The sequence below is a fragment of the Symphalangus syndactylus genome, chromosome 12, assembly GCF_028878055.3.
Source record: "Symphalangus syndactylus isolate Jambi chromosome 12, NHGRI_mSymSyn1-v2.1_pri, whole genome shotgun sequence".
Taxonomy (NCBI): Eukaryota; Metazoa; Chordata; class Mammalia; order Primates; family Hylobatidae; genus Symphalangus; species Symphalangus syndactylus.
This window is the reverse complement of record NC_072441.2, coordinates 95904026-95931220: the sequence shown is the minus strand read 5'-3', so window position 1 is coordinate 95931220 and position 27195 is coordinate 95904026. Positions and strand designations below refer to the sequence as shown.

The following is a 27195-nucleotide window of genomic DNA, read 5'->3' as shown; positions in this document are numbered from 1 at the left end:
AAATACATCTTTTCTCTAGGTCATATACATCCCCAAAGTGCTATAAAGCATATACAAATGGGATATAGCATGATATAGTAGAAACAACAGGGTCTTTCAAGTCCCACAGACCTGGATATTCCAGCTGTATAACCTAGGGCAAGTTAATGTGCTTCAGTTTTCATATCTATAGAAATAAGGTCTACTTCATAGTGCTCTTTGGATGATTAAATGAGGCAACCTATGTAGAATTGATATGGCTCCGATGAGTGGAGGAACACCAAGGTTCTTAGTCCTCATCCCGGTTTAGATAAAACGACACGGACACATGTGGAGTGATTTTTAAGGAGCGGAGACTTTAATAGGCAAGAAGGAAGAGGAAAGAGGGAAGAAGCTCCCCCATACAGTGACAGAGGGAGGGGGGCTCCAAAGCCGAGAAAGGGAACCCCCAGGGGGGTGGACGTCAGCCAGGTATATATTACAGAGGCTGGAGGAGGTAGTGTCTGATTTGCATAGGGTTCAGGGGATTGGTTTGACCATGCATGTCATTCACGAAGCCCTCAAAAAAGCTGGCCCTCTCACCCTAGCCTTTTAATATGCAAATACAGGGTGCCATGATGTTCTACACATGTGGGAGTATGTGGGGGCGGCCATGTTGCCAGGAACATGTGGGGCAAGGGCAAGAAGGCCTCGGGAATCGCCATGTTGGGTGGGCCCTGTTTCTAATGACCTTCATTTGCATATCAAAGGTTGCTGGCCTGGCTGTAAGAGCTAAGGCTATACAAGAAATTTTCTGGAGATGCTTTAAAAAACGAAAATTTCCCAATGACCCCTTTTGCTCTCTATCTGCCTAAAATAGTTTCTTAATAACTCCTACAATAGAATGCTTCACATAAAGAGGTCATAATAAATTAGAATTACAATGTGGTATGTGCCTGCAGAAAGGTAAATATCGCTATCACTAATCATTTTGTGATGTTGCAGAACTTAAAGCAGAAAACTATATCTTCAAAAATAGAAAATTTCTATTGTCTTTTATGGATGTTCATTAGAAACTCCCAGATATTCATTTTAGATCTCCCTGCCTTTTAAACCTATCATTTTCTTCTTTTAGTTTCACATCTACATATGCTATCTTAATCTCAAAATGCACATACTTTCCTTGTTTGGTCATCATAAACAGAAAAATCTGTCCAAGTTCATTCACATCCTCTTAATTAAAACAATAGAATCTTAGCAATCATCTAATTCATCTCTACACTGACTAAAATCATTTCTGTTTGAAATGCTTGTTCTCCAGTGCCATAAAGAAATAGCACTTAAACATAAATTTAATTATTTAGTAAGGCCATTTTTACTTCCTGCAGAAAGGGTATACTCGCCAGCAGTTTTGCCACAAGAGTACACTGAACAAAGGAGACAGGGTCATTTATAAGCTGATGTGTTCACCCTACTGCCCATTGGCTGGAACGGGACCTCACATTCTGTATTTGTCCCGATTGGCTAGCAACTTAGAACCTTTTCAAAGAGGCAAAGGTAGAGGAGAACAAAAGGAGGAAGTAACTTGTGGAATGCTGAGAAAGGTAAAAACACTTTTAAATAAGGAAGAGGAACACGCTATGACCTAATGCTTGCTTGGGCCAGTACAAGCATGCCAGGGCAAATATTTAGGCTACATTGTGTGAGCCAAGAATATAAAGTACGTTGATTTCTTTATTATGGCTAGCAGATATTTAAGAATGTTAGCACAGGTCTTTGAATAAATTTTGCTTTTAAGAGAAGTTACTATTTATTCCTAATTAGACGGGGAGGAAAGTCTTTGAAGAGGAACCTCTACTTTACTTTTTATACCCCTACCCTCACAGGTAGATAGCTATCCAACACTTCCTAAAACTGCCCAGTTTGAACATTCATTCTTACATTGTTTGTATCTGTCCTTCAGTGATTGCCAGTCATTGATCCTAGTTGATCCTGAGCAACAAAGAATAAACCTAACCCACTTTTCATCCAGTGTTAACAACTTTAGCAAAACAGTCTATACTACGCATGTGAGGAGAGTGTGATATTGCCAAAATTGAAGCGGCTGACAGTAGGGCTGCTAGAAAGAATGCAATGTTTGGAATATATTTATACTAAAAAATTGTTGTTTGTTTAAAATTCAAATTTAACTGAGCATCCTCTATTTTTATTAGCTCAGTCTTTCAATCTTACAAGTTTGGTAGCTAAAGAAATCAAAGTTGAGCTAGTGAACTGGGGGCAGGAGAGGGAAGAATAGAGCTACGCCCTGCTCAGTTCTGCTTAGTCCTATCTTAGTTCTCTGGCTACTCAGCACATCGTGGAAGCCACTTCAGAGCACCCATGCCTACAGAACATACTGTTTACGGTCACTTATTCTTTGATAACTAGCTCCCTCCACTGAAGAAAAACACACCAACTTGCCTTTCCCACTACATACTTCCCATGAACTTTAATCTTGCTAACCCAAACCAAATTTCTACCTCAAGGAAGGTAGGGAAGTTGTTCTTTGATTGCAAGGTCCCACATTACACTTTGCATACACACCCATGTCCCCCACTTACCCCACGTCCACCACTTACCCCACAACTTTCACAGTTCAGCCCAAATATTTGAAGACAACTACCATTTTAACCAAAATGTCATAATTTTCTGACTTATTTCCAATCTCTCCCATCATTCCTCACATTCCAGAGTCAATGAACTTTAAAGAGGTCAATGAACTTCAATCCTCTGGATTAGACTTGAACACTTTTATGTATCTTAGAATTGCATTGCCTCCAAATAGCTAATTAACATATGAAAAGGTGCTTAATCTCCTTAGTACCAACAAGGAAACACAAAACCACAGATACCATTGTAGCAGGACAAGCCACAGACAAAACCCCTCAGACACCGGGTTAAAGAAGGAAGAGGCTTTATTCTGCCGGGAGCGTTGGCAGATTTGCATCTCAAGAACTGAGGTCCCCAAAGAAACAGTTCCTGGTCCTTTTAAGGGCTTACAGCTCTAAGGGGTTCCACGTGAAAGGGTCGTAATAGATTGACATCTGTAGATAGCACATGTGGTTAGAATGGGGGGTTAATCTTTTAACCTCAGACCTGGTCATCAGTGGCGCTGGCTGGTCTTGCCACTGACTTCATTCCTGTGTTTTTCAGCTTTTACTTCCTCCTTCTCTTCAGAGACAGGAGACAGTAAGAGAAATGGCCTGTCTTCTCACCACCACTTACCTAGCAAGATGACTAAAATTTGAAAAGACTGACAAAATAAGTGTTGGCTGAGATATGTAGCAACTGAACTGTCACACCTCGCCTGAGGGAGTGTAAGTTGGTACCCTCACTTTGGAAAGCTGTTTAGTAAGATCTACTCAAGCAGGGGTATCCAATCTTTTGGCACATTGGAAGAGGAAGAATCATCTTGGGCCACACATAAAATAATACTAACAATAATGATAGCTGATGAGCTAAGAAAAAAAAATCACAAAAAAATCTCATAATGTTTTAAGAAAGTTTACAAATTTGTGTTGGGCTGCATTCAAAGCCATCCTGGACCATGTGTGGCCCACAGGCCATGGCTTGGACAAGCCTGTACTAAAGTTTAACATGTATATATCCTATGACCCAGCAATTCCATCCCTGTGTATATACCCAAGAGAAACGCATACATCTGTTCACCAAAACACATGAATAAGAATGTTCTTAGCACCATTATTCATAATAGTCTAAAACTGAGAACAACCCACAGGTCAATAGTATAGTGGATAAATGTTTTGTGGTATAATCAGGTGATGGAATACTATATAGCACTGAAAGTGAACAATTACTGATATACAACAACATGGATGAATATCACAAACACAAAAGATGTAGTATGATTTCATTTATATAAAGTTTGAAAACTGGCAAAGGTGATCTATGTTGTTAGAAATAAGAAAGCTTACCTTCAGGGAGAAGAGAAGGGTAGTGACTTGAAGGGGGCATGAGAAAAACTTCTGGACTACTGGTAATGTTTTACTTCTTGCTATGAATGGGTATTACATGGATTTGCTCACCTTAGAGTAATTCCAGCTATACACTTATGATTTGTACATTTTCCTACGTGTATGTTATGCTTCAATAAAAATTTTTTAAAAGATAGCATTAATTTGCAGTAAATCTAGTTTTTTAACACCTTGTGCTTATGCATTTGATTTTGTTAAAAACTCTAAATACAGCACTTCTCACTTATTCTTTTGAAATTTCATTATTGTGGTTGATTAAGATATATTACAATCCTAGCTCTGTCATCAGTGCATTTTCAAGTTTTATTTTCCCTCAGCTTTATTAAGGCAAAAATGACAAAAATTATACATATTTATGGTGTACAATGTGACGTTTTAATATATGTATACATCATGCAGTAATTAAATCAAGGTAATTAACATATCATCTCACATACTTAACATTTTTGTGTGGTGAGAACATTTAAGATCTACTCTCTCTTAGCCATTTTGAAGTATATAATACTTCATTAACTGTAGTCACCATGCTCTAGGTTAGATCTCCAGAACTTTTTCACTGTGTCTAATTGAAACTTTGTATCCTTCAGCCACCAACATCTCATTCCCCCCACCCAACCCCAGCCCCTGGCACCACCATTCTACTCTGCTTCTATGATTTTGACTTTTTTAGATTCCATATATAAGTGAGATCATTCAATATTTTTGTCTCTCTGTGCCTGGCTTATTTCACTTAACATAAGGCCCTCCAGGTTCATCCATGCTATCATACAAGAAAGGATTTCCTTCTGTTTTAGGGCTGAATAGTACTCCATTGTATATATTATCTATTATCCAATGTTTTCTTTATCCATTCATATGCTGATGAACACTTGGGTTGGTTGCATATATTGGCTATTGTGAATAGTGCTGAAATAAACACGGGAGTGTAGGCATACTGATTTCAATTCCTTTGGGTATATACCCAGATATGGGATTGTTAGATCATATGGTAGTTCTATTTTTAATTTTTTAGGAACCTCCATATTGTTTTCCATAATGGCCGTACTTCCAATTATATCGTTATCAAAGTCCTCTATCATGCCCATGGAGGCTTACCTCTGAGTTGACACCAGAATACTAAACAATTTCCATTAGGTGTGATTGTTAACCAGCCAATTATATTTTCTTTATTCCTGTAATTTTGTATATTTTACTCACAAGCATATGAGAAATTTGGCCAAATGCCTTAAAGTCAATATATACATTGTCTATAGCAGTCTCTTGATTTAACAGTTTAATAACTCTTCCAAAAAAAGGAAATAATGTTGGCTTGCTCTTGGCTCTGAATCCATTTGACTCCTTTTAATCACGTCTTGCTAATCTAAATAACCATTGAGGCTGCTCCTAAATATTCCAACTCTCTTTCCTATTGTGCACATGGTAGGAATACACTTCCCTGCCTACTTGAAACTAGGCATGGTCATATAATTTGCTTTGGTCAATGCCACGAGTAAAAGTGAAATAAGTCATTTCTGGGAGTAGAATGAGTATACTCCACTACCTCCTCTTTCCCACTACCTTGACAACCAGAATATTCCAGTTTGGGTCCCAAAGTGAAGGCAAAAACAGAGGAGAACCCCATACAACCCACAAGAGACATGTAGGATGAGCAAGAAATGAACAAGAAATAAGCCTTTGTTACTTCAAGACATTGAGATTTCAAAGTTATTTGTTAATGAAACATAACCTGTATTATCTCAACAAATACATTATGTTTACTGGTCTATGCTTTCTGGGATCCATGAGTAGCCTCATCTTTTGAAATTCAAAAGAGAATGTGCCCATCTATGGTATTCCAGCCCATCTCTTGTTCTCCATGGTTTTTTGAGATTATTGACATTACACCTGTCTGTTCTTTCAGTATCTGAAGATATATGTTGTCTGGGACTAGCTAGAATTTATTTAAAATGACTGTGTGCTTTAACACTACTTATCTTGGATTTCAATTCTTTCTTAGCAATGCTTGTTATACTTTTCAATCCTCCATGGTGGAGAAGGTAGAAACAGAAGAAAAGTTGTATGGTACATCATACTTAAGCTTCGTCCTTATTCCTCTTTTATTAATTACCTTGTTTTCAACAAAGCCTTTAAAAATCCCTCTAGGTTTTCTTAACTTTAGCATTTTTTATAAGTCTTTCATTCTGGACATTCAATTTTCTTGTACCTTTCTTTTTATTATTATCATTATTATTATTTTAGAGATTGGGTCTCACTCTGTCACCTAGGATAGAGTGCAGTGACACGATCTCAGCTCCTTGCAGCCTTGACCTCCTGGGCTCAAGCTGTCCTCCCACCTCAGCCTCCTGAATAGCTGGGACTACAGGCGCATGCCACCACACCCAGCAATTTTTTATTTTTATTTTTTTTGTAGAGATGAGATTTCACTATGTTGCCCAAGCTGGTCTCGAACTCGGGCTCAAGCAATACTCCTGTGTAGGCCTCCCAAAGTGCTGGGATTATAGGCACAAACCACTCCACCTAGCCTCTCACACCCTTCTTAAAAGTTCATATAGCACCAAATTTACTATCTGAAGTTATTTATTTGATTTTATTTTATCTATTGACTGTTCCTGGCACATGCTGTGGTCTTTTGTTGCGTTTTTAATGCTACCTTTTTTTTTTTTAAACCTTAGTTATATGCTTCTTTCTTTTGTTCACTTCTTAACATTTGAGTTTGCCAGGACTTTTCCTTTTAAAGGTTATCCAATATGTAACATTTAGCACTCATTTTTTAGCATACTAAATACATTTTTAAATGTATACTATATACATTTTAAAGTTTGTCTGTTAAATGCACAAATATTTTTCCCTGAGTTATTTTGTAAATAATTCCCCTTAAATCTAAGGGATATAAGTGACTGTCTCAATTTTTTCCTCTAATACTCTAATATATCCCAATATGACCTACTAACCAGTTCCTGTCTGCTGGTCAGAATTAAACCAAAAATAACAATTCCTTTTCTTAAAAAACAAATCCTCTTATTTTCTGTATAACCTATTACAGTAACTTGGATTGCTCTGAAAAAGTAAAGCGTGTTTGCTTTTACTGTTCAGGCTGGTAGAGCATGATTTTTACAACATTTAGGCATGAGCATTTAATCTGCCCCAGCAGCTACAGGAAGGCCTTAGGAAATCCTAGTTTTCTCAGAACTAACTGGGCAACAAACTGAAATTTCAGCATTTCCTTCCATTTATAGCTTAAGGTCTTCCATCTTTCCAGCTGCCACAGACACACACACACACACACACACACCTTTCTGAACTCTTTTCTTCTATTTATTTAACATTATACCTTTATAGACTTAATCTCTTGCCTATATACAAAACTCTAATACTCACTTACATATAAATACACTCACACACATAAATCACATCTACACTTGATTTTTTTTTTTTTTTTAAGAGAGAAAAAAGTAAAAGACCAAGGTAGAGAGAGGGTAAAAGGAAACATGAGGACAGAAGAAAAAGAAGTCTGGCCTGAGTGAATAGAGCTTAACAGCCTCCTACAACTGGACTTGCCCTGCGAGGGCCTACCCCTTCCTGCAAATGAGTGGAGCCGTTCAGCTACCCTCTTTCACCCCAGCCTCTTTGTAACGGAGCTCACTTAAGCAACAGCTGTTCAGGGTGGGAGGGTTCTTCCTCTGTATAGAAATTGGCCCTTTTGAAGTGTGGCTCAACAACTCTGGCATTTTCACCACTATAAGCAGGCCGCAGGTTAGAACAAAACAAATGGAGAAACAGCAATAGGAAAATGAGCAAATGAATATATCAGATTTCCTCTATTTCAATTTTCTTTTTAGAAGACCTATTTGGAGACTGCTTCCTGTCACCATAAAATCCTGAACATTTGTCTTGAACATGAACACTCCAAGAGAAGAATTCCAGGACTGGCCCATAGTCAGAATAGCAGCTCATTTACCAGACCTCATTGTCTATGGACATTTCTCCCCAGAGCGACCCTTTATAGATTATTTTGATGGAGTCCTGATGTTTGTTGATATTTCAGGCAAGTGCAAAAGGGATGTTTGTTTAATGTGGATGAGCAACAGGCTCACGTGGGAATTCACATGCAGAGCTTGACTGCAGAGTAGGGAGGCCATTCTGGAGCCCTTGGGCTGTCACAGATGTGCTCCATTGAGAACACAAGAGGGAGGAAATAGCTTGTGGCCCTGGCTCTCTCTCATCCTCCCTTACCCAGTACTGCCAGTCATGGGCATATCTTTAAGATGCTCAAGTCCCATTCTTTGCTCCAGTATCTCTGCCCCAACTTCACTGACTCATCCTCCCCAGCCCCAAGCCCCACACACATCCCAGTCAAAATTGACCTCAGGAAATGATCTCCCTAGATGATGTTTACATCTCACTAATAAACTTGCCACCTCTTCAGAAGTGTTTGAAATGTGTGTGTTTTTGTTACCACGGAAAAAAATTTTATTCCCAGTTAAAGAAGTTGCAGTTATCACTGTACAGTTGAGAATTTGGAAGAAAGAGATATCTGGAGCCTTTTCCTGACCCCTAAAATAATAGAGGAGGCTGCATGTCTGACACTTGACCAGCCACAAAGATCCTTAAGAAGAAACTGCCTGTTTTTAAAAGCTGAGGCCACTGGGCACAGTGGCTCACACCTGCAATCCCAACACTTTTGGAGGCCAAGGCGGGCGGATCACAAGGTCAGGCGTTCGAGACCATCCTGGCTAACGTGGTGAAACCCTGTCTGTACTAAAAATACAAAAATGAGCCTGGCATGGTGGCGCACGCCTATAGTCCCAGCTACTCGGGAGGCTGAGGCAGAAGAATTGCTCGAACCCAGGAGGCGGAGGTTGCAGTGAGCCGAGATCACACCATTGCCCTCCAGTCTGGGCTACAGACCGAGACTCTGTCTCAAAAAAAAAAAAAAGCTGAGGCCCACTGCCTTCCAGGGTAGTCCTCTTCTGGCTCTGTTTGATTTCCCCAAGCAGCCAAGGAAACCAGCTGCACATTTATTCCAGGTTTTACTGCAATGACTGAGAAGTTCAGCAGTGCCATGTACATGGACAGAGGGGCTGAGCAGTTGGTGGAGATCCTCAACTACCACATAAGTGCAATAGTGGAGAGTAAGTGTTCCCATAGGTTTCTGGCTTGAGAATATTTCAATTCATTGTTTTTTCTGTAGTTGTCAATTATAACCTGATAGAGTACAATTGCTTAGCACTCCTCCTCTTCCCCATGAAATGTGTATAAAACCAGTCTTTTTTGAAATATGATATAGTATAACTGAAGCAATAAATATAATCAAACCTCACTAATACAGACTATTTGAGGGAAGGGATGTTTTGTGTTAGAGGGCTGAATTATAGACTGCTTTTAAAAGAACTGTAGTAGTAATACTTTTAGTTATATTATATATCCAAGTATTTATATTTATTTTTATTTATTTATTTAGAGATAGATTCTTGTTCTGTCGCCCAGGCTGGAGTGCAGTGGCATAATCTTGGCTCACTGAAATCTTCGCCTCCTGGGTTCAAGCGATTCTCATGTCTCAGCCTCCCGAGTAGCTAGGATTACAGGCGCCCGCCCCCACGCCTGTCTAATTGTTGTATATTTAGTAGAGATGGGGGTCTCACCATGTTGGCCAGGCTGGTCTCGAACTCCTGACCTCAAGTGATACGCCCACCTCAGTCCCCCAAAGTGCTGGGATTACAGGTGAGAGCCAGGGCGCCCAGCTATTTTTATTTATTAATTTTTTTTTTTGAGTCAGAGTCTCACTCTGTCTTCCAGGCTGGAGTGCAGTGGCAGCATCTCAGCTCACTGCAACCTCTGCCTCCCAGGTTCAAGTGATTCTCCTGCCTCAGCCACCCAAGTAGCTGGGGTTACAGGCGTGCGCCACCATGCCCAGCAATTTTGTATTTTTTTCCAGTAGAGATGGGGTTTTACCATGTTGGCCAGGCTGGTCTCTAACTCCTGACCTCAGGTGATCCTCCCACCTCAGCCTCCCAAAGTGCTGGGATTATAGGTGTAAGCCACCGCTCCTGGCCTATCCAAGTATTTTTAAAAGCCAGCATCTATATAACCCAAAGATAGTCATTAAGAGATTGTTGTATGAGTAGATAAATGATTTATAATTAACTTCTCAATAATTTGTCTCCTAATGATGGATGGTAAAACACTTAGAGTGAACTGAAAACTTTAGTCTCCTTGTCAACCTCTGCCTGCCATCTTGTTTGCATTGTTAATTCAAACTATTCATGAAGACAACAGTTTACTCTGTTATGGTGAACTCCTGGCCTAGTGTTTTATCAGGCTCTGAGTTCCTTAGTAATATCTTGATGTTACCCACTAGACAAAATTTAATGCTTCATAAAAGCAGGAACTATGGTTGATACCTTTCTGCATCTGACTTGGCACAACAGGTGCTTAACCAACCCGTGATGATGCGTAACTAAAAGAGAGAATGACCATTTATGCCATACCATCTAAATAAACAAAATACACAGTTGGTAATAACCAAAAATGCAAGTGACTATGGTTGTGATTTTCCCATTCCCTGACTCCTAGTTTTTGTGGAGTCCTGTCATTCATCCACCCACCCATGCTTACGCAAGCCCCAGCCTATAACATATATTGATCAACAAATTAATTAAAACATTCCATTATCGTGGGAGCAGGGCAGCTGTCTTCAGATCTCATCAGAAACCCTACCTGCCTTTCTCCTGTCTTTCCCCATTCACAGAAATGGAGCATAGACATAAACTGTTTCCACATACTCATTCTCCACTTGAGGAAACAGACTCAAATGGGTTAAGTGGCTTGTCTGGGATGAGATCTTTAGTATAAGCCTATTCTCTGAATCACTATTCTTTTGACCTAGTTTCTCTTCCACTAAGAAAGAATTATTATTTCTTTTACTACCTTTAAGGAATCAGGGTTTGATTTAATTTTTTTTTTTTCTCAGAAGTGTTGATTTTTGGAGGAGACATCCTGAAATTTGCAGGTATGGGGGCTTACTAAGATAGGAGGGGTAAGAAAGGAGTGCTGAGGTGCCTGTGCTTCTGTGTTGGGGACAAAAGAGGCATCCCAGAGAAGGGAGTGGCCAGGAGATAGGCTGAGGAATGCTTGATGAGTAAGTTTCTATACAGATCTCATACGAAATAGATTGATCCCCAGGGCAGGTCAAAAGCCCGCGGCATGTCTCTCTCTGAAGGTGATGCACTGCTAGCCCTGTGGAGGGTGGAGCGAAAGCAGCTGAAAAACATTATCACAGTGGTAATTAAATGTAGCCTGGAGATCCATGGATTGTTTGAGACCCAGGAGTGTGAAGAAGGCCTAGACATCCGAGTCAAGATAGGTAAGCATTTGAGAAGGAATAAATCCTATGGCAGTTGGGATAGGGGTCTTGACTCCTGGGGCATCTCTCTCTCCCAAAGAGAAGTAGTAGAACATGGTGGCTCAGCCCCATGATGCCCTGAACTTTGGAATCAGGACAATCAGAATGTGAATTTTGGTTTCCTCACATACCAGTTGAGAGAATTTGGGCTAATCATAATATCTACCTAATAAGCTATTACAAAAAGTAAATTAGTTGGTATGGTAGTTGATGCATAGGAACCACCCAACAAAATAGTCTTTATTACTGCTACTGCTGTTATTCTTATTCCATCTTGCTGCTTGTCAACGTTGTGCAGTATAAAACAAAATAGAGACTAGCTTGCCATTACATATTTTCAGCAACGACATGAGACTGGTCACCCCCTAGCTCATAAGAATGATGTGCAGGAAAAGCTTAACAGGTCAGCCTGCAACACAGCTCCAGCTTTATACAAGGCTTCTTAAAGTTATACATATAATATAGTAACAGTCACACATATTTCCTTATTACATTGCAGACATTACACACTATGCATGTGCAAACATTACACACACTATATGACAGTCCTGAGATACAGGCATCATTGTATCCATTTCATAGATGAAAATTGAGATTCTGAGAGGTGTAAGTAATGAGTAACAGAGTTATGGTTGGTGCTGTTGGTGTTAGCTTCTGCCTAACTAAACTTTGCAAAACTTGGAATTCTCACATGTCATACCTGATGGGATCATCAGCAGTTATACAATTAACTGTTTCTCAGCCTTCTTTCACCTAGGCCTGCTTTTGATGTTGTTAAAAATTTCCAAATAAGGCCAGGTGCAGTGGCTCACACCTGTAATCCCAGCACTTTGGGAGGCCAAGGTGGGTGGATCACCTGAGGTAAGGAGTTTGAGACCAGCCTGACCAACATGGTAAAACCCCGTCTCTACTAAAATACAAAAATTAGCCAGGCGTGATGGCGAGTGCCTGTAATCGCAGCTACTCGGGAGGCTGAGGCAGGAGAATTGCTTGAACCCCGGAGGCGGAGGTTGCAGTGAGCCAAGATGGCGCCATTGCACTCCAGCCTGGGCAACAAGTGTGAAACTCCATCTCAAAAAAAAAAAGTCCAAATAAGTTAAATATTTTGTTGAAAAAAAATCAAAGTTATTATAATACTGAATATTTTTTCTAAGTTAGCACTCAAGGAGTCTGATGTGTTATCCTTCTTGAGAATGATGGGGCTGGGCGCGGTGGCTCACGCTTGTAATCCCAGCACTTTGGGAGGCCGAAGCGGGCGGATCACGAGGTCAGGAGATCGAGACCACGGTGAAACCCCGTCTCTACTAAAAATACACAAAAAATTAGCCGGGCGTGGTGGCGGGCGCCTGTAGTCCCAGCTACTCGGAGAGGCTGAGGCAGGAGAATGGCGTGAACCCGGGAGGCGGAGCTTGCAGTGAGCCGAGATTGCGCCGCTGCACTCCAGCCTGGGTGGCAGAGCGAGACTCCGTCTCAAAAAAAAAAAAAAAGAGAATGATGGAAACCCAGCCCCCTCTTGCATGCTGATTGGCTGTTAGTGAGGTGGGTCCCAGCACCTTTTTTTTTTTTTTTTTTTTGAGACAGAGTCTTGGGTCACCCAGGCTGGAGTGCAGTGGCGCAATCTCGGCTCACTGCAAGCTCCGCCTCCCGGGTTCACGCCATTCTCCTACCTCAGCCTCCGGAGTAGCTGGGACTACAGGCGCCCGCCTCCACGCCCGGCTAATTTTTTTTGTATTTTTAGTAGAGACGGGGTTTCACCGTGGTCTCGATCTCCTGACTTCGTGATCCGCCCGCCTCGGCCTCCCAAAGTGCTGGGATTACAAGCGTGAGCCACCGCGCCCGTCCAGCACCTTTTTTTAGAGTAAGTCCAAACATCAGTGTGTTTCAGCTAGAAAACAAACCGTATGTAGAATCAGGGGGGAATCAGCCCTGACAAATCAGTACAGCAGAGAGCGAAGATAAAAAATAAACTTTGATTGTATTACTGTCATTTAAAAGAAATGTGTGTCACTTATAGTTCATTTATACATATATTTTGTGTACATGTCATATTATACAATATCTTCTTCTGTCACTCAGGTACCAAAACTTTCATTTACCAACTTAAAAACAATGAAAGAAACTGTTGTTGGGATGGGATGTGTAACTGTCAAATGCATACTTCTTTTCCCCCATCCTCTGTTGTCTAAAATTCGACCCTAAGGGATTATTTTTAGTTATGGCTTCAATCTCTACTAAAATGCAAATTCTCCCAAAATAAAAATTATTAAAGGTATTCCCTGTTGCCCTTAAGTATACATAATTGAAGAAAAGTTAAAAATAACTTGGGGACTGGTAGGGCAATGTAGGGAGATAAATGTTACAGACAGGCAAAATTTAGTGATAGAACTTTCTAGCTTTGGAAGAAGGGGAGCTTTGGAAGGCCCGAGCCCAAAAGAGGTATGCCATAATTCCTATGTAAAGTTTTAGAAGTGAGATTTTGCTCTGAGACGGTATAGTCCCACCAAGATTATGGTTTTTCCAAGAACCTGTGCTGCTGGGAAATAATCCAGAACTTCTTGTGCAACCTATTCCTTGCCTTCTTGCCAGGACTGGCTGCTGGCCACATCAGCATGTTGGTCTTCGGAGATGAAACACACAGCCACTTTCTGGTGATTGGTCAGGCAGTGGATGATGTGCGCCTTGCACAGAACATGGCTCAGATGAATGATGTTATTCTGTCACCAAACTGCTGGCAGCTCTGTGACCGGAGCATGATTGAAATTGAGAGTATTCCAGATCAGAGAGCAGTTAAGGTGGGTGTGATGCTGCTACTTGCAGAAAGTTCTGCCAGCTTGTAACAGAGGCCCCCTGCCAGAAGAGTCACTGGGCACACTGGTTTCATAAAGCTCCTGGGCTGGAGATTGGGATGGGGTCAGTCTGGGTTAGGCTACAGAGGCTTTAGTCCAGGGCAGCCCCTCTGGGAGGAGTCCAGGCTGGTGAGCTTGAGGAGGAAATGATTAGGCTTCTTTGTGGGTAACTGAGGATATGGAATTTGGGGATTGAGGTCTTTTGAGGGGCTAGTGACCTTCTTAAGGAACCAGAAGGGTCTGCCGGTTCATCCAGGAGCAGAGGGGAATAGTTTTAAAGGCTGTCATTGACCCTCACTTTCTTTACCCAACACCCTCCTAACCCAGAGTGAGGGATCACTGAGGGTAAAGATTGGAGTTGAGCAACTGCGGCGAAGTTCAGTGATAGAAGAGAGACTTTTCCTGTGGCTCTGCCTAGTAGAAAATATTGTGATTAAGTTGCAGATTGACTATAAGCAGAACTGTCCCTGGGATATGGCCAATTAAAAAAGCTGTGCTTTGAGGGTATGAAAGTGGAAGAAAGGTGTGCTGCTAGATGAGCCAAAGGAATGGGACTACGTGGCAGAAAGAAAGAAAAGACAGAGAATCTGTGCAGATGCTGGCCAAGATGGGAGGCACTCCCACACTCATGCATCAGCCTACAACCCTCACCACCACTACCCACTCCTCAGTCTTCCAGCAAGACATATCCAGCCTGCATGGCCTAGCTGGCTCATAGCAATAGCCCATTCCCATCCTTTTCAATCATTGTTTTTTTTGTTGTTTTTTGTTTTTTGTTTTTTAAGACGGAGTCTCGCTCTGTTGCCCAGGCTAGAGTGCAATGGCGCGATCTCGGCTCACTGCAACCTCTGCCTCCCGGGTTCAAGCAATTTCCTGCCTCAGCCTCCTGAGTAGCTGAGATTACAGGTGCCCACTACCACGCCCAGCTAATTATTTTTATTTTTTTTTATTTTTGAGACGGAGTCTCGCTGTGTCGCCCAGGCTGGAGTGCAGTGGCGCAATCTCGGCTCACTGCAAGCTCCGCCTCCCGGGTTCACGCCATTCTCCTGCCTCAGCCTCTCCGAGTAGCTGGGACTACAGGCGCCCGCCACCACGCCCGGCTAATTTTTTGTATTTTTAGTAGAGACGGGGTTTCACCATCTTGGCCAGGCTGGTCTTGAACTCCTGACTTCGTGATCCACCTGCCTCAGCCTCCCAAAGTGCTGGAATTATAGGTGTGAGCCACCACGCCCAGCCTCTCTTCAATCATTCTTTATACCTTTAAAAAGTGTTTTAACTTTGAATTCATGTTAGACTTACAGAAAAGTTGAAAAAATAATACAGTTTCCATATATCCTTCACCTATGTTAACATCTTTCATAACCAGACTGCAATAGTCAAAACCAGGAAATTAACATTGGTACAATACTACGCACCAGTTAAAGACCTTATTTGAATGTCACCAGTTTTCCCACTGCAGTCCTTAGTGGAATGTTCCAGGACTGTATGCATGATCTCACATTGCATTTTGTTGATATTTTTGCGTAGTCTCCTGCAGTCTGTAACAGCACTTCAGTCTTTCCTTGTCTTTTATGACCTTGACAGTTGAGAGTTGTCAGTTATGTTGTCAAACATCTCTCTGTTTAGTTTTGCCTGATGTTTTCTCTCTCTCTCTCTCTCTCTCTCTCTCTCTATATATATATATATATATATATAGTTTTTTTTTTTTTTTTTTTGAGATGGAGTCTTACTCTGTCACCCAGGGGAGAGTGCGGTGGCATGATCTCAGCTCACTTCAACCTCTAACTCCCAGTCTCAAGCGATTCTCCCACCACAGTCTCCTGAGTAACTGGGACCACAAACATGTGCCACTATGCCTGGCTTTTTTTTTTTTTTTTTTTTTTGTATTTTTGGTAGAGACAGGATTTCACCATTGTTACCCAGGCTGGTCTCGAACTCCTGAGCTCAAGCAATCTGCCCACCTCAGCCTCCCAAAGTGCTTGGATTACAGGCCTGATGTTTTCTGTTTATTGGACTAAGTTTATGCTTTTTTTTTTTTAACCAAGAATACCACAAAAATGAGGTCATGCCACCCTCAGTGTGTCATCACATGTGTCTCATGATCTTCATGTCTTATGACTGGTGATGCTCCTAATTCCTTTTTGGCCATCAGCCCCCGTCCTTTAATACTTACAAGAAGGAAATGGTGTGCAGTTTAACCAGGTTTTATTTGAGTTAAAACGTCATGAAGGACAAAAAGCAGGAAAAAGTTCTAAGGGCGGAAAAGTGTAAGATTAGTCCCCCTTGGAATGACCTTCTCTGTATATATACCAAACATTGAGATATGAGTGAATACTGTAACTGGAAAGATTTTTTAAATTTTCAATTTAAAATTTCAATTTTACAAATCAAAGATTTTTGGTGTTTAAGTGTGCCAATCACTGTTCAGTCAAAAGCATACTCTCTGACTTTCTGCTGAGAAATTACACTCCGAAGGGTTAAACAGTTCTCAGAATAACTGAAAACTTCTCATTTTCTTTTATTTAGGTTAACTTCTTAAAACCACCCCGTAGTTTTAATTTTGATGAATTTTTCACAAAGTGTATGACCTTCATGCATTATTATCCTTCTGGTAAACACAAAAGTAAGTACCCACCATGGAAAAACGCCTTCGCCTCTACCAGTGGTCAGTAGGGTCTTATACCAATGCCAACAGCTTCATTACTAGTGGGTGGGCTCCTCAACACAGCTCCTGGTCCTTACCAGCACACAAAGGGGACCTGCTCCCCATTCTCCGGGACAGCAATTCTAAGTATGACACTCCCCACACCGTCCACCTCTCCCTATGCACTGACTCCTTTCCCTCATCCATCAAACATTAATAAGTATCCCCTAGGATAAAAGAAAAAGTAAAGCTTCTTTGGGTGCTGCTTTCCCCTCCTAACCTTCACCAATAAACTTCTCTGAAAAGTAATCTGTAAATGTATTTATACCTGTTCTTATATCCCCTTATTTATTTATTTATCCAATAAATATTGATTGCAAGCACCTTGATGTCTGTGCTCACCTGCTCTTCAATCTTGCACCGCTGACATCTAGCTTCTACCCTGGTCCCCTGCTGTCTACTGAGACTGTTTATGTCAAGGCCGCCAAAGACCATTAATTTGCCAAACCAGGTGACCTCTTCTCAGGCCTCATCCTAGATGGTTGACCGTAGCTTATGCTCTTTTCTTGGACACTACCTTCTCCTTTTTCCTTGGGTTCAAAAGTATTATTCTTTTCTAGTTTTGCCTTTACCTCTCAAATCACCTATTTTCAGTCCTCTTTGCTTAGTTCCCTTCCCGTGTCTTAAATGTTGGTGACTTCAGGGATCTGTCTTTGACCTTCTAGTCTTCTCCACTCACTTCTTAGTGAACCATTTATTCGTGCTTAACTTCCATATGAGTAAGATGAGGCAAATAAGAAGGCTGTATCACAAAACTTAAGCAGACACTCACTCTCAAGGTCCTGCAAGTTGCTTATATCACCTGAGTCTCAGACCTAACTGCCAGAATTCACTTCAGTCTTTTGTCCTGAATTCTAGGACAGATTTTTGTCCTGAATTCATAAAAAACAAACAAAATACCCTGCCTATAGGCTACTTCCACTGGATGTCAAATAGGCATCTAATATTAACTATCTGAACTTTAGCTACTTACCCTTCCCTGAAAACTCCATCCAAGCGAGAAACATCAGTAACATCTTTGAATCATTCTTTCTCATCATTTATGTACGGGTCTGGAATATTTGAGATGTTACATATGGAAGACTGTACTTTTACAAAGCCACAATAGGCAGTGGGGTAGGGAGTGGGGAGACTGTACAAACATTGATCAGGAAAGGCCGAGAACCTCTCAGAAGCTCCAGAGATGAAGGAGAAAGCCTCATGACATTACCCACTCCTTGAGCTTTACTAATGCCATCTCCTGGGTCTTAATGGTACCTTCTATAAAGGGTTTCTTCAGGCCTTACTTTGAGCACCGTAATACTGCAATGCAATTCCTTTTTTTTTGAGATGGAGTCTCGCTCTGTCACCAGGTTGGAGTGCACTGGCGCGATATGGGCTCACTGCAACCTCTGCCACCCGGGTTCAAGCAATTCTCCTGCCTCAGCCTCCTGAGTAGCTGGGAATACAGAGGCGCGCCACCACATCCAGCTAATTTTTGTATTTTTAGTAGAGACAGGGTTTCCCATGTTGGCCAGGATGGTCTCCATCTCTTGACCTCGTGATCTGCCTGCCTTGGCCTCCCAAAGTGCTGGGATTACAGGTGTGAGCCACCGTGCTCGGCCTGCAGTGTAATTCGGTGTAACTCCACCTGGAGTTAGTGCAGGATTTCATTGGTTGAATCCTCTACAAACTTCAGACACTAGCTGCAAGCTCTGGGATCCCCAGACCACCGGCACTTCTGACCAACTACCTACAAATTTGGGGATCTCCTTAATGCCCTAAGGTTCAGTAATTCACTGAAATGACTCACAGAACTCAGCAAAGTGCTACACTTACAGTTACAGCTTTATTATAAAGGCTACAAATCAGGACCAGCCAAATTAAACACACACACACACAGACACACACACACACACACATTTTTTTCACACTATCATTTTCTTCCCTGCTGAAAACCCTTCGCCATTTCTGTCTCCCTTATTTTTGGACTCCCTCCAACTCATTCCTACCATCTCTTATCAGTCTATCCTAGAGCATAAGACTATCAATCTTTATAGTGAAGGGAACCATAGAGATCATGAAGCTCAACTACTCTTTTCCCAGGTGAGGAAATGGGAGGCAACCAGGGCAGCAAAGTGACTTCTCCAGGGTCACACAGTGAAGCAGTATCAAGCCTGAGATCAGAAACCAGTCTTCTTAATGTTATTCCTGCTGCCCTTTCAACTCTACCATCCCCTTCATTCTGTCACCTTGCTCCTCTCGTCATTCCCTCATTTGTTTGTTCCCATCTCCTGTGGCAATAGTTCTAAACCAAGTTCAGAAGTGAAAATCTCCCTAAGTCCCAAAGCATCATGTCTGTTTGAACAAGGTTTTGAGCTACATGTGACCGAATTTTGGGAAACCCGTAACCTCTAAGAGCTCCTCTTTGGATTTCCCTTGGCCCTTTCGGCCCCTAGGTGTCCCAGAGTCTCCTGACAAGTGTAAGGACAGGAAGGCCCACTGCCCAAGAGGATAGGGACTGGGAGCCTCCTCTCGCTAGCACTGCAGAGCCAAACTTCCCTCTCTGAGCCTGTACCCTCCTTCTGCCTTCTTAGACCTCCTGAGGCTTGCGTGCACGCTGAAGCCTGATCCTGAACTGGAGATGTCCCTACAAAAGTATGTGATGGAAAGCATTTTGAAGCAGGTATTTTCATAATTGAATTTATTGGCTTTGGGGATGTCAGGGATCTGGACAGCTGGAATTTTAAGATTTAAGAAAAAAACCCAGCAGCTACTAGTAAATAGTAAAATGTTCCATTAAAATAAAAAGACTTCCTTTTTTTTTTTTTTTTTTTTTTTGAGACAGAGTCTCGCTTCACCCAGGCTGAAGTGCAGCGGCATGATCTTGGCTCACTGCAACCTCCGCCTCCCGGGTTCAAGCAATTCTCCCGCCTCAGCCTCCCACATGCGCCACCACACCCAGCTAACTTTTTGTATTTTTAGTAGAGATGGAGCTTCACCATGTTGGCCCGACTGGTCTCAAATTCCTGACCTCAAGCAATCTGCCCGCCTCACCCTCCCACAGTGCTGGGATTACGGGCATGAGCCACCACACTGAGCCTAAAAAGACATTCTCTATGCGTAGGTGACTGTGAAATTCATTGTTCAGATCTCGATACTTTCAAAGAGGTCATTATTCATAATTATAATATGACAACAGGCATAAAATAGGACTGCGTTGCCTTATATAATTGGGCAAATGGGAGCTGTTATGTGGGCACCCTTTCTATATGCCACATAACAGAAAGACTTCAAGTGGATGAACATTGGTACACTATTTCTCCAAGTTATTTGCATTAGATCTTAAGTTTTGAGATTTAACAATGCAGGTAATTAGAATACTCTGAGCTACCTCCACCCTCCAGTGTTTTCTCTTTTTATTCTCTTAATCTTGGTTCTCTCAAATTTATTAATCCATGTGAATTATAACTGTCTCTTATTACTCACCATATACCAGTCACTCTGCTTGTTCATGTATTTATTCTTTACAGTCCTTGGTAGATATTTTTATCCTCATTTTACATGTATGAGAAAACTGAGACCCAGAGAACACTACAACCTTTCTGAGGTTGTCAAGTAAAAGATATAGCTAGGATTTGAACCCTAGTCTGTCTGACTTCTACAATTTTTGCACAGGCTATCCACCCTCCTAATATATGCCTGCTTTAATGCTTAGTCCCCTCAAAATGCTGTTGTGTCCTGGAGGAAATCTTTGTAACAAAGGCCTGTCCAGTGGGTAGCTGCCTTCATAGAGTGAATTGGAGAGGTATCAGAATGCACCCTGCCACCTTCAGCCCATTGTAAAAACATTACTCCCAGTGCCTGCAATTGCTTGACTCTTCATGGCTTTTGAAGCTTAAAAAGTCACCCCATTCTCCCCTAGCCATTCTCAAGAGATATAATACATTATGCTTCTTTAATTGCAACCAGCTGAAAACAAGGTCTTTAGCAATGGAATGTAAGATGGACTCTGTGAGTCACTGGGAAAATTCCAGGTAGGAAAAATGTTTACCTGGTGAAGAGGTACTGCTAAGAGGGTTGAAAACAAGACCAAAGACAACCTTTTACAACTTTACCAAAACCAGACCCTGCACCCAAAGAGGAGAAGTCCTTAAAGATACTATAGTCCTCTTTTCCAAGCCAAAACTCAGAATACATAGTCTGACAGAAGTTTTTTATTTGTGAATTATTTTATTTGAAAAATCAAGGCCAGGCTCATGCCTGTAATCCCAGCACTTTGGGAGGCCCAGACAGGTGGATCACTTGAGCCCAGGAGTTCAAGACCAGCCTGGACAACATGGCAAAACCCCATCTCCACAAAAATACAAAAATTAGTTGGATGTGGTGGCACGTGCCTGTAGCCCCGGCTACTAGGGAGGCTGAGGTGAGAGGATCACTTGAGCAAGGAGACGGAGCTTGCAGTGAGCCGAGATGGTGCCACTGCACTCCAGCCTTGGGGACAGAGCAAGACCCTGTCTCTAAAAAAGAAAAAGAAAAAAAATCAGCACATTGGTTAATTAGAAATTATTAAATCTCTTTTTAAAAAGAATAAAATTACATGAAACCAGGGCCTTCTAGGCAGTTAGGAAGCATGGCTGCATTATTCCCTATACCAATTCCTTCTTTAACCTAGAAAATGTGCCTCACATTGTCATTGAAGAATCTGACACTTCTTGTGCTATTTCGGAGAGAAAGTGCAGTGATTTTCCCCCATTGGTTTGCTATGTATCTAATTAACAAAATTGAGGGATGATGATTGGCAGGGATAATTTGGGAACACTCTCCTTTCTTTCTTTTTTTTTTTTTTTTGAGACAGAGTCTCGCTCTGTCGCCCAGGCTGGAGTACAGTGGCGGGATGTCGGCTCACTGCAAGCTCCGCCTCCCGGGTTCACGCCATTCTCCTGCCTTAGGCTCCTGAGTAGCTGGGACTACAGGTGCCTGCCACCATGCCTGGTTTTTGTATTTTTAGTAGAGACAGGGTTTCACCGTGTTAGCCAGGATGGTCTTGATCTCCTGACCTCGTGATCTGCCTGCCTCAGCCTCCCAAAGTGCTGGGATTACAGATGTGAGTCACCATGCCCGGCCCAACACTCTCCTTTCTTTTCACTCTGCCTGTTGTGTTGGAGAGAAGAGGGGACCTAAATGAAATATACCACCCCAGAGAGGCAGGAGAGTGTGGCAGATTAAATGTTAGATGAGCCAGGCGTAATGGCTCATGCCTGTAATCCCAGCACTTTGGGAGGCCGAGGTGGGCGGATCTTCAGGTCAGGAGTTCAAGACCAGCCTGACCAACATGGTGAAACCTTGTCTGTACTAAAAATACAAAAATTAGCCAGGCATGGTGGCGCACACCTGTAATCCCAGCTACTCAGGAGGCTGAGACAGGAGAATTGCTTGAACCCGGGAGGCGGAGGTTGCAGTGAGCCGAGAATGCGCCACTGCACTCCAGCCTGGGTGACAGAGCGAGACTCTGTCTCAATAAATAAATAAATAAATAAATAAATAAATAAATAAATAAATAAATGTTGGATGAGGAGTCTGGAGATTTGGGTTCTAGTTTATTGTGTCTTTATGTGACCTTGGGAAAGTCGTGTTACTTCTCCATACATCAGTTATCTAATCAGTAAAATGGGGATAATAATACTGATTTCATTTTGTTTGAACATAGAGTAGGATGGAATGTGAAAACATTCCAGAAGGTACCTAATGAAAATAGAAGGTTGAATTACACAGCATGCTATTCTTATCCCTAACTATAAAAATAAGAGAGCCAAACTCCCAGATGGCATCTGTGGACCTGCCTGGGGCCTGGGGGAACTCGTCACCCTTAAGGGAAAGACACAAGCCTGACTGGCTTTGCCACCTGCTGATTGTAGAGTGCTAGAGCCTTGAACAAAAATAGGTGGTAGCCTGGTAGTAGTCACAGTGGACCTTGGGCAATATCCAGTGCTGTGCTGGCTTCAGGTCTGACCCAGTGCAGTCTCAGTGATGGTAGCCACAAGGGTGCTTGTGTGACCCCACCCCCAGCTCCAAGCAGCTCAGCACAGAGAAATAGAGACTCCATTTGTTTGGGAGAAAGTAAGGGAAGAGAACAAAAGTCTCTGCCTGGTAATCCAGAGAATTCTTCTGGATCTTATTTAAGACCACAAAGGTGGTACCTCTATGAGTCTGCAAGAACCATAGCATTACTGCACTTGTGGTGCTCTGTAATACAGATATGGCTTAGATCACAACACTCAAGTTTGTTTGAATATATGGAAAGCCTTCCCAAGGAGGACAGGTACAAACAGGCCTAAATGTCAAAGACTACAATAAATACCCAACTCTTCAATGTCCAGACACTGACGAACTTCCACAAGTATCAAGACCATCCAGGAAAACATGACCTCACCAAAGGAACTAAATAAGGCACCAGGGTGGAGAAACAGAGATATGTGACCTTTCAGACAGGTAATTCAAAAAAGCTGTTTGAGGAAACTCAAAGAAATTCAAAATAACACAGAGAAGGAATTTAGAAACTTTCAGCCATGCTAACCACGAAAACAAGAGAAAAGACCCAAATAAATAAAATCGGAAATGAAAGAGGAGACATTACAACTGATACCACAGAAATTCAAAAGATCATTGGTGGCTACTATGAGCAATTATATGCCAATAAATTGGAAAATCTAGAAGAAATGTATAAACTCCTATACACATACATCCTACCAATATTGGACCCTGAAGAAATCTAAAACCTGAACAGATGAATAACAAGTAACAAGATCTAAGCCATAATAAAAAGTCTCCCAGCAAAGAAAAGCCCGGGACCCGAAGTACTCACTGCTGAATTCTACCAAACACTTAAAGAAGAACTAGTACCAACCGTACTCAAACTACTCTGAAAAATAGAAGAGGAGGGAATACTTCCAAACTCATTCTACGAGGCCAGTATTACCCTGATACCAAAACCAGATAAAAGTACATAAAAAAAAAAAGAAAGCTACAGGCCAGTATCTCTGATGAATATTGATGTGAAAATCCTCACCAAAATATTAGCAAACTGGGTTCAACAACATATTAAAAAGATCATGAATCATGATCCAGTGGGATTTATCCCAGGGATGCAAGGGTGGTTGGACATATGCAAATCAAACACTGTGATATGTCTTCATCTACAGAATGAAGGACAAAAATCGTATTATCATTTCAGTTGATGCTGAAAAAGCAGTTGATAAAATTCAACATCCCTTCATGATAAAAATTCCCAAAAAACTGTGTATAGAAGGAACATACCTCAACATAAGAAAAGCCATATAGAATAGACCCACCGCTAGTATCATAATGAATAGGGAGAAACTGAAAGCCTTTCCTCTAAGATCTGGAACACAAGGATGCCCACTTTACCACTGCTTTTCAACATAATGCTGGAAGTCCTATGTAATCAGACAAGAGAAAGAAAGAAATGGCATACAAATTGGAAAGGAAGAAGTCAAATTATCCTTGTTTTCAGATGATCTTATCATATTTGGAAAAACCTAAAGACTACCAAAAAACCATTAGAACGGATAAACAAATTCAACAAGGTCACAGTATACAAAATCATCATACAAAAATCAGCATTTCTATATGCTAACAGTGAACAATCTGAAAAAGAAATCAAGAAAGTAATCCTGTTAACAATAGCTAAAAATAAAATTAAGTACCTAGTAATTAACCAAAGAAGTGAAAGATCTCTACCATGAAAACTACAAAATGTTGATGCAAGAAATTGAAAAGGCCACAAAAAAAATGAAAGATATTCCATGCTCATAGATTGGAAGAATGTTCATACTACCCAAAGCAATCTACAGATTCAATGCAATACCTACCAAAGTACCAATGACATTCTTCACAGAAATAGAAAAAAAATTCTAAAATTTACATGGAACCACAAAAGACCCAGAGTAGCCAAAGCTATACGAAGCAAAAAGAATAAATCAGAAGGAATCATATTATCTGACTTCAAATTATACCACAGAGCTATAGCAACCCAAATAGCATAGTACTGGCATAAAAACAGACACATAGACCAGTGGAACAGAATAGAGAACCCAGAAATAAATTCATACATCTACAGTGAACTAATTTTTGACAAAAGAGACAAGAATATACATTAAGGAAAAGACAATCCCTTCAATAAATTGTGCTGGGAGAATTGAATATCCATATGCAGATGAATGAAACTAGACTCCTATCTCTCGCTATATACAAAAATCAAGTCAAGACGGACTTTGAGACCTCAGACTATGAAACTACTACAAGAAAACATTGGGGAAACTCTCAAGGACATTGGAGTGGGCAAAGATTTATTGAGTAATACCCCACAAGCACAGGCAACCAAAGCGAAAATGGACAGATGGGATAACATCAATTGTTTTTTTTTTTTTTTAGAATTATTTTATCAGATAAAAAATTAGTTTCATTGATGAGTTTTTTTAATCTTTTATTTTTATATTTATTTATTTATTTTTTATTATACTTTAAGTTCTAGGGTACATGTGCACAACGTGCAGGTTTGTTACGTTATGTATACATGTGCCATGTTGGTATGCTGCACCCATTAACTCGTCTTTTACATTAGGTATATCTCCTAACACTATCCCTCCCCCCCCACCACCCCACGACAGGCCCCGGTGTGTGATGTTCCCCACCCTGTGTCGAAGTGTTCTCATTGTTCAATTCCCACCTATGAGTGAGAACATGCGGTGTTTGGTTTTCTGTCCTTGCTATAGTTTGCTCAGAATGATGGTTTCCAACTTCATCCATGTCCCTACAAAGGACATGAACTCATCCTTTTTATGGGTGCATAATATTCCATTGTGTATACGTGCCACATTTTCTTAATCCAGTCTACCACTGATGGACATTTGGGTTGGTTCCAGGTCTTTGCTATTGTGAATAGTGCCACAATAAACATACATGTGCATGTGTCTTTATAGCAGCATGATTTCTAATCCTTTGGGTATATACCCAGTAATGGGATGGCTGGGTCAAATGGTATTTCTAGTTCTAGATCCTTGAGGAATCGCCACACTGTCTTCCACAATGGTTGAACTAGTTTACAGTCCCACCAACAGTGTAAAAGTGTTCCTATTTCTCCACATCCTCTCCAGCACCTGTTGTTTCCTGACTTTTTAATGATTGCCATTCTAACTGGTGTGAGATAGTATCTCATTGTGGTTTTGATTTGCATTTCTCTGATGGCCAGTGATGATGAACATTTTTTCATCTGTCTGTTGGCTGCACAAATGTCTTCTTTTGAGAAGTGTCTGTTCATATCCTTTGCCCACTTTTTGATGGGGTCGTTTGTTTTTTTCTTGTAAATTTGTTTAAGTTCTTTGTAGATTCTGGATATTAGCCCTTTGTCAGACGGGTAGATTGTAAAAATTTTCTCCCATTCTGCAGGTTGCCTGTTCACTCTGATGGTGATTTCTTTTGCTGTGCAGAAGCTCTTTAGTTTAATTAGATCCCATTTGTCAATTTTGGCTTTTGTTGCCATTGCTTTCGGTGTTTTAGTCATGAAGTCCTTGCCCGTGCCTATGTCCTGAATGGTGTTGCCTAGGTTTTCTTCTAGGGTTTTTATGGCTTTAGGTCTAACATTTAAGTCTTTAATCCATCTTGAATTAATTTTTGCATAAGGTGTAAGGAAGGGATCCAGTTTCAGCTTTCTACATATGGCTAGCCAGTTTTCCCAGCACCATTTATTAAATAGGGAATCCTTTCCCCATTTCCTGTTTTTGTCAGGTTTGTCAAAGATCAGATGGTTGTAGATATGTGGCATTATTTCTGAGGGCTCTGTTCTGTTCCATTGATCTATATCTCTGTTTTGGTACCAGCACCGTGCTGTTTTGGTTACTGTAGCCTTGTAGTATAGTTTGAAGTCAGGTAGCATGATGTCTCCAGCTTTGTTCTTTTTGCTTAGGATTGTCTTGGCAATGCAGGCTCTTTTTTGGTTCCATATGAACTTTAAAGTAGTTTTTTCCAATTCTGTAAAGAAAGTCATTGGTAGCTTGATGGGGATGGCATGGAATCTATAAATTACCTTGGGCAGTACAGCCATTTTCATGATATTGATTTTTCCTATCCATGAGCATGGAATGTTCTTCCATTTGTTTGTGTCCTCTTTTATTTCATTGAGCAGTGGTTTGTAGTTCTCTTTGAAGAGGTCCTTCACATCCCTTGTAAGTTGGATTCCTAGGTATTTTATTC

At 41.2% G+C, this 27195-nt stretch overlaps 1 protein-coding gene across 7 annotated transcripts in view; it reads left to right on the top strand.

Moving 5' to 3' along the window:
• The window catches only part of ADCY10 (adenylate cyclase 10), a 104455-nt gene that overhangs the window by 1553 nt on the left and 75707 nt on the right, over positions 1-27195 (top strand). For 3 of the 7 annotated variants that reach the window (XM_063625074.1, XM_063625075.1, XM_063625079.1), the window contains exons 2-9: positions 3151-3314; positions 7832-8037; positions 9020-9124; positions 10963-11001; positions 11212-11355; positions 13981-14186; positions 16767-16863; positions 19521-19609. In XM_063625074.1, coding sequence (XP_063481144.1) covers positions 7890-8037; positions 9020-9124; positions 10963-11001; positions 11212-11355; positions 13981-14186; positions 16767-16863; positions 19521-19609 — 828 coding nt within the window. In that variant the 5' untranslated portion in view covers positions 3151-3314; positions 7832-7889. The remainder of the gene's footprint in view (positions 1-3150; positions 3315-7831; positions 8038-9019; positions 9125-10962; positions 11002-11211; positions 11356-13980; positions 14187-16766; positions 16864-19520; positions 19610-27195) is intronic. The other 4 variants (XM_063625076.1, XM_063625073.1, XM_063625077.1 and 1 more) reach the window with 3 other exon arrangements.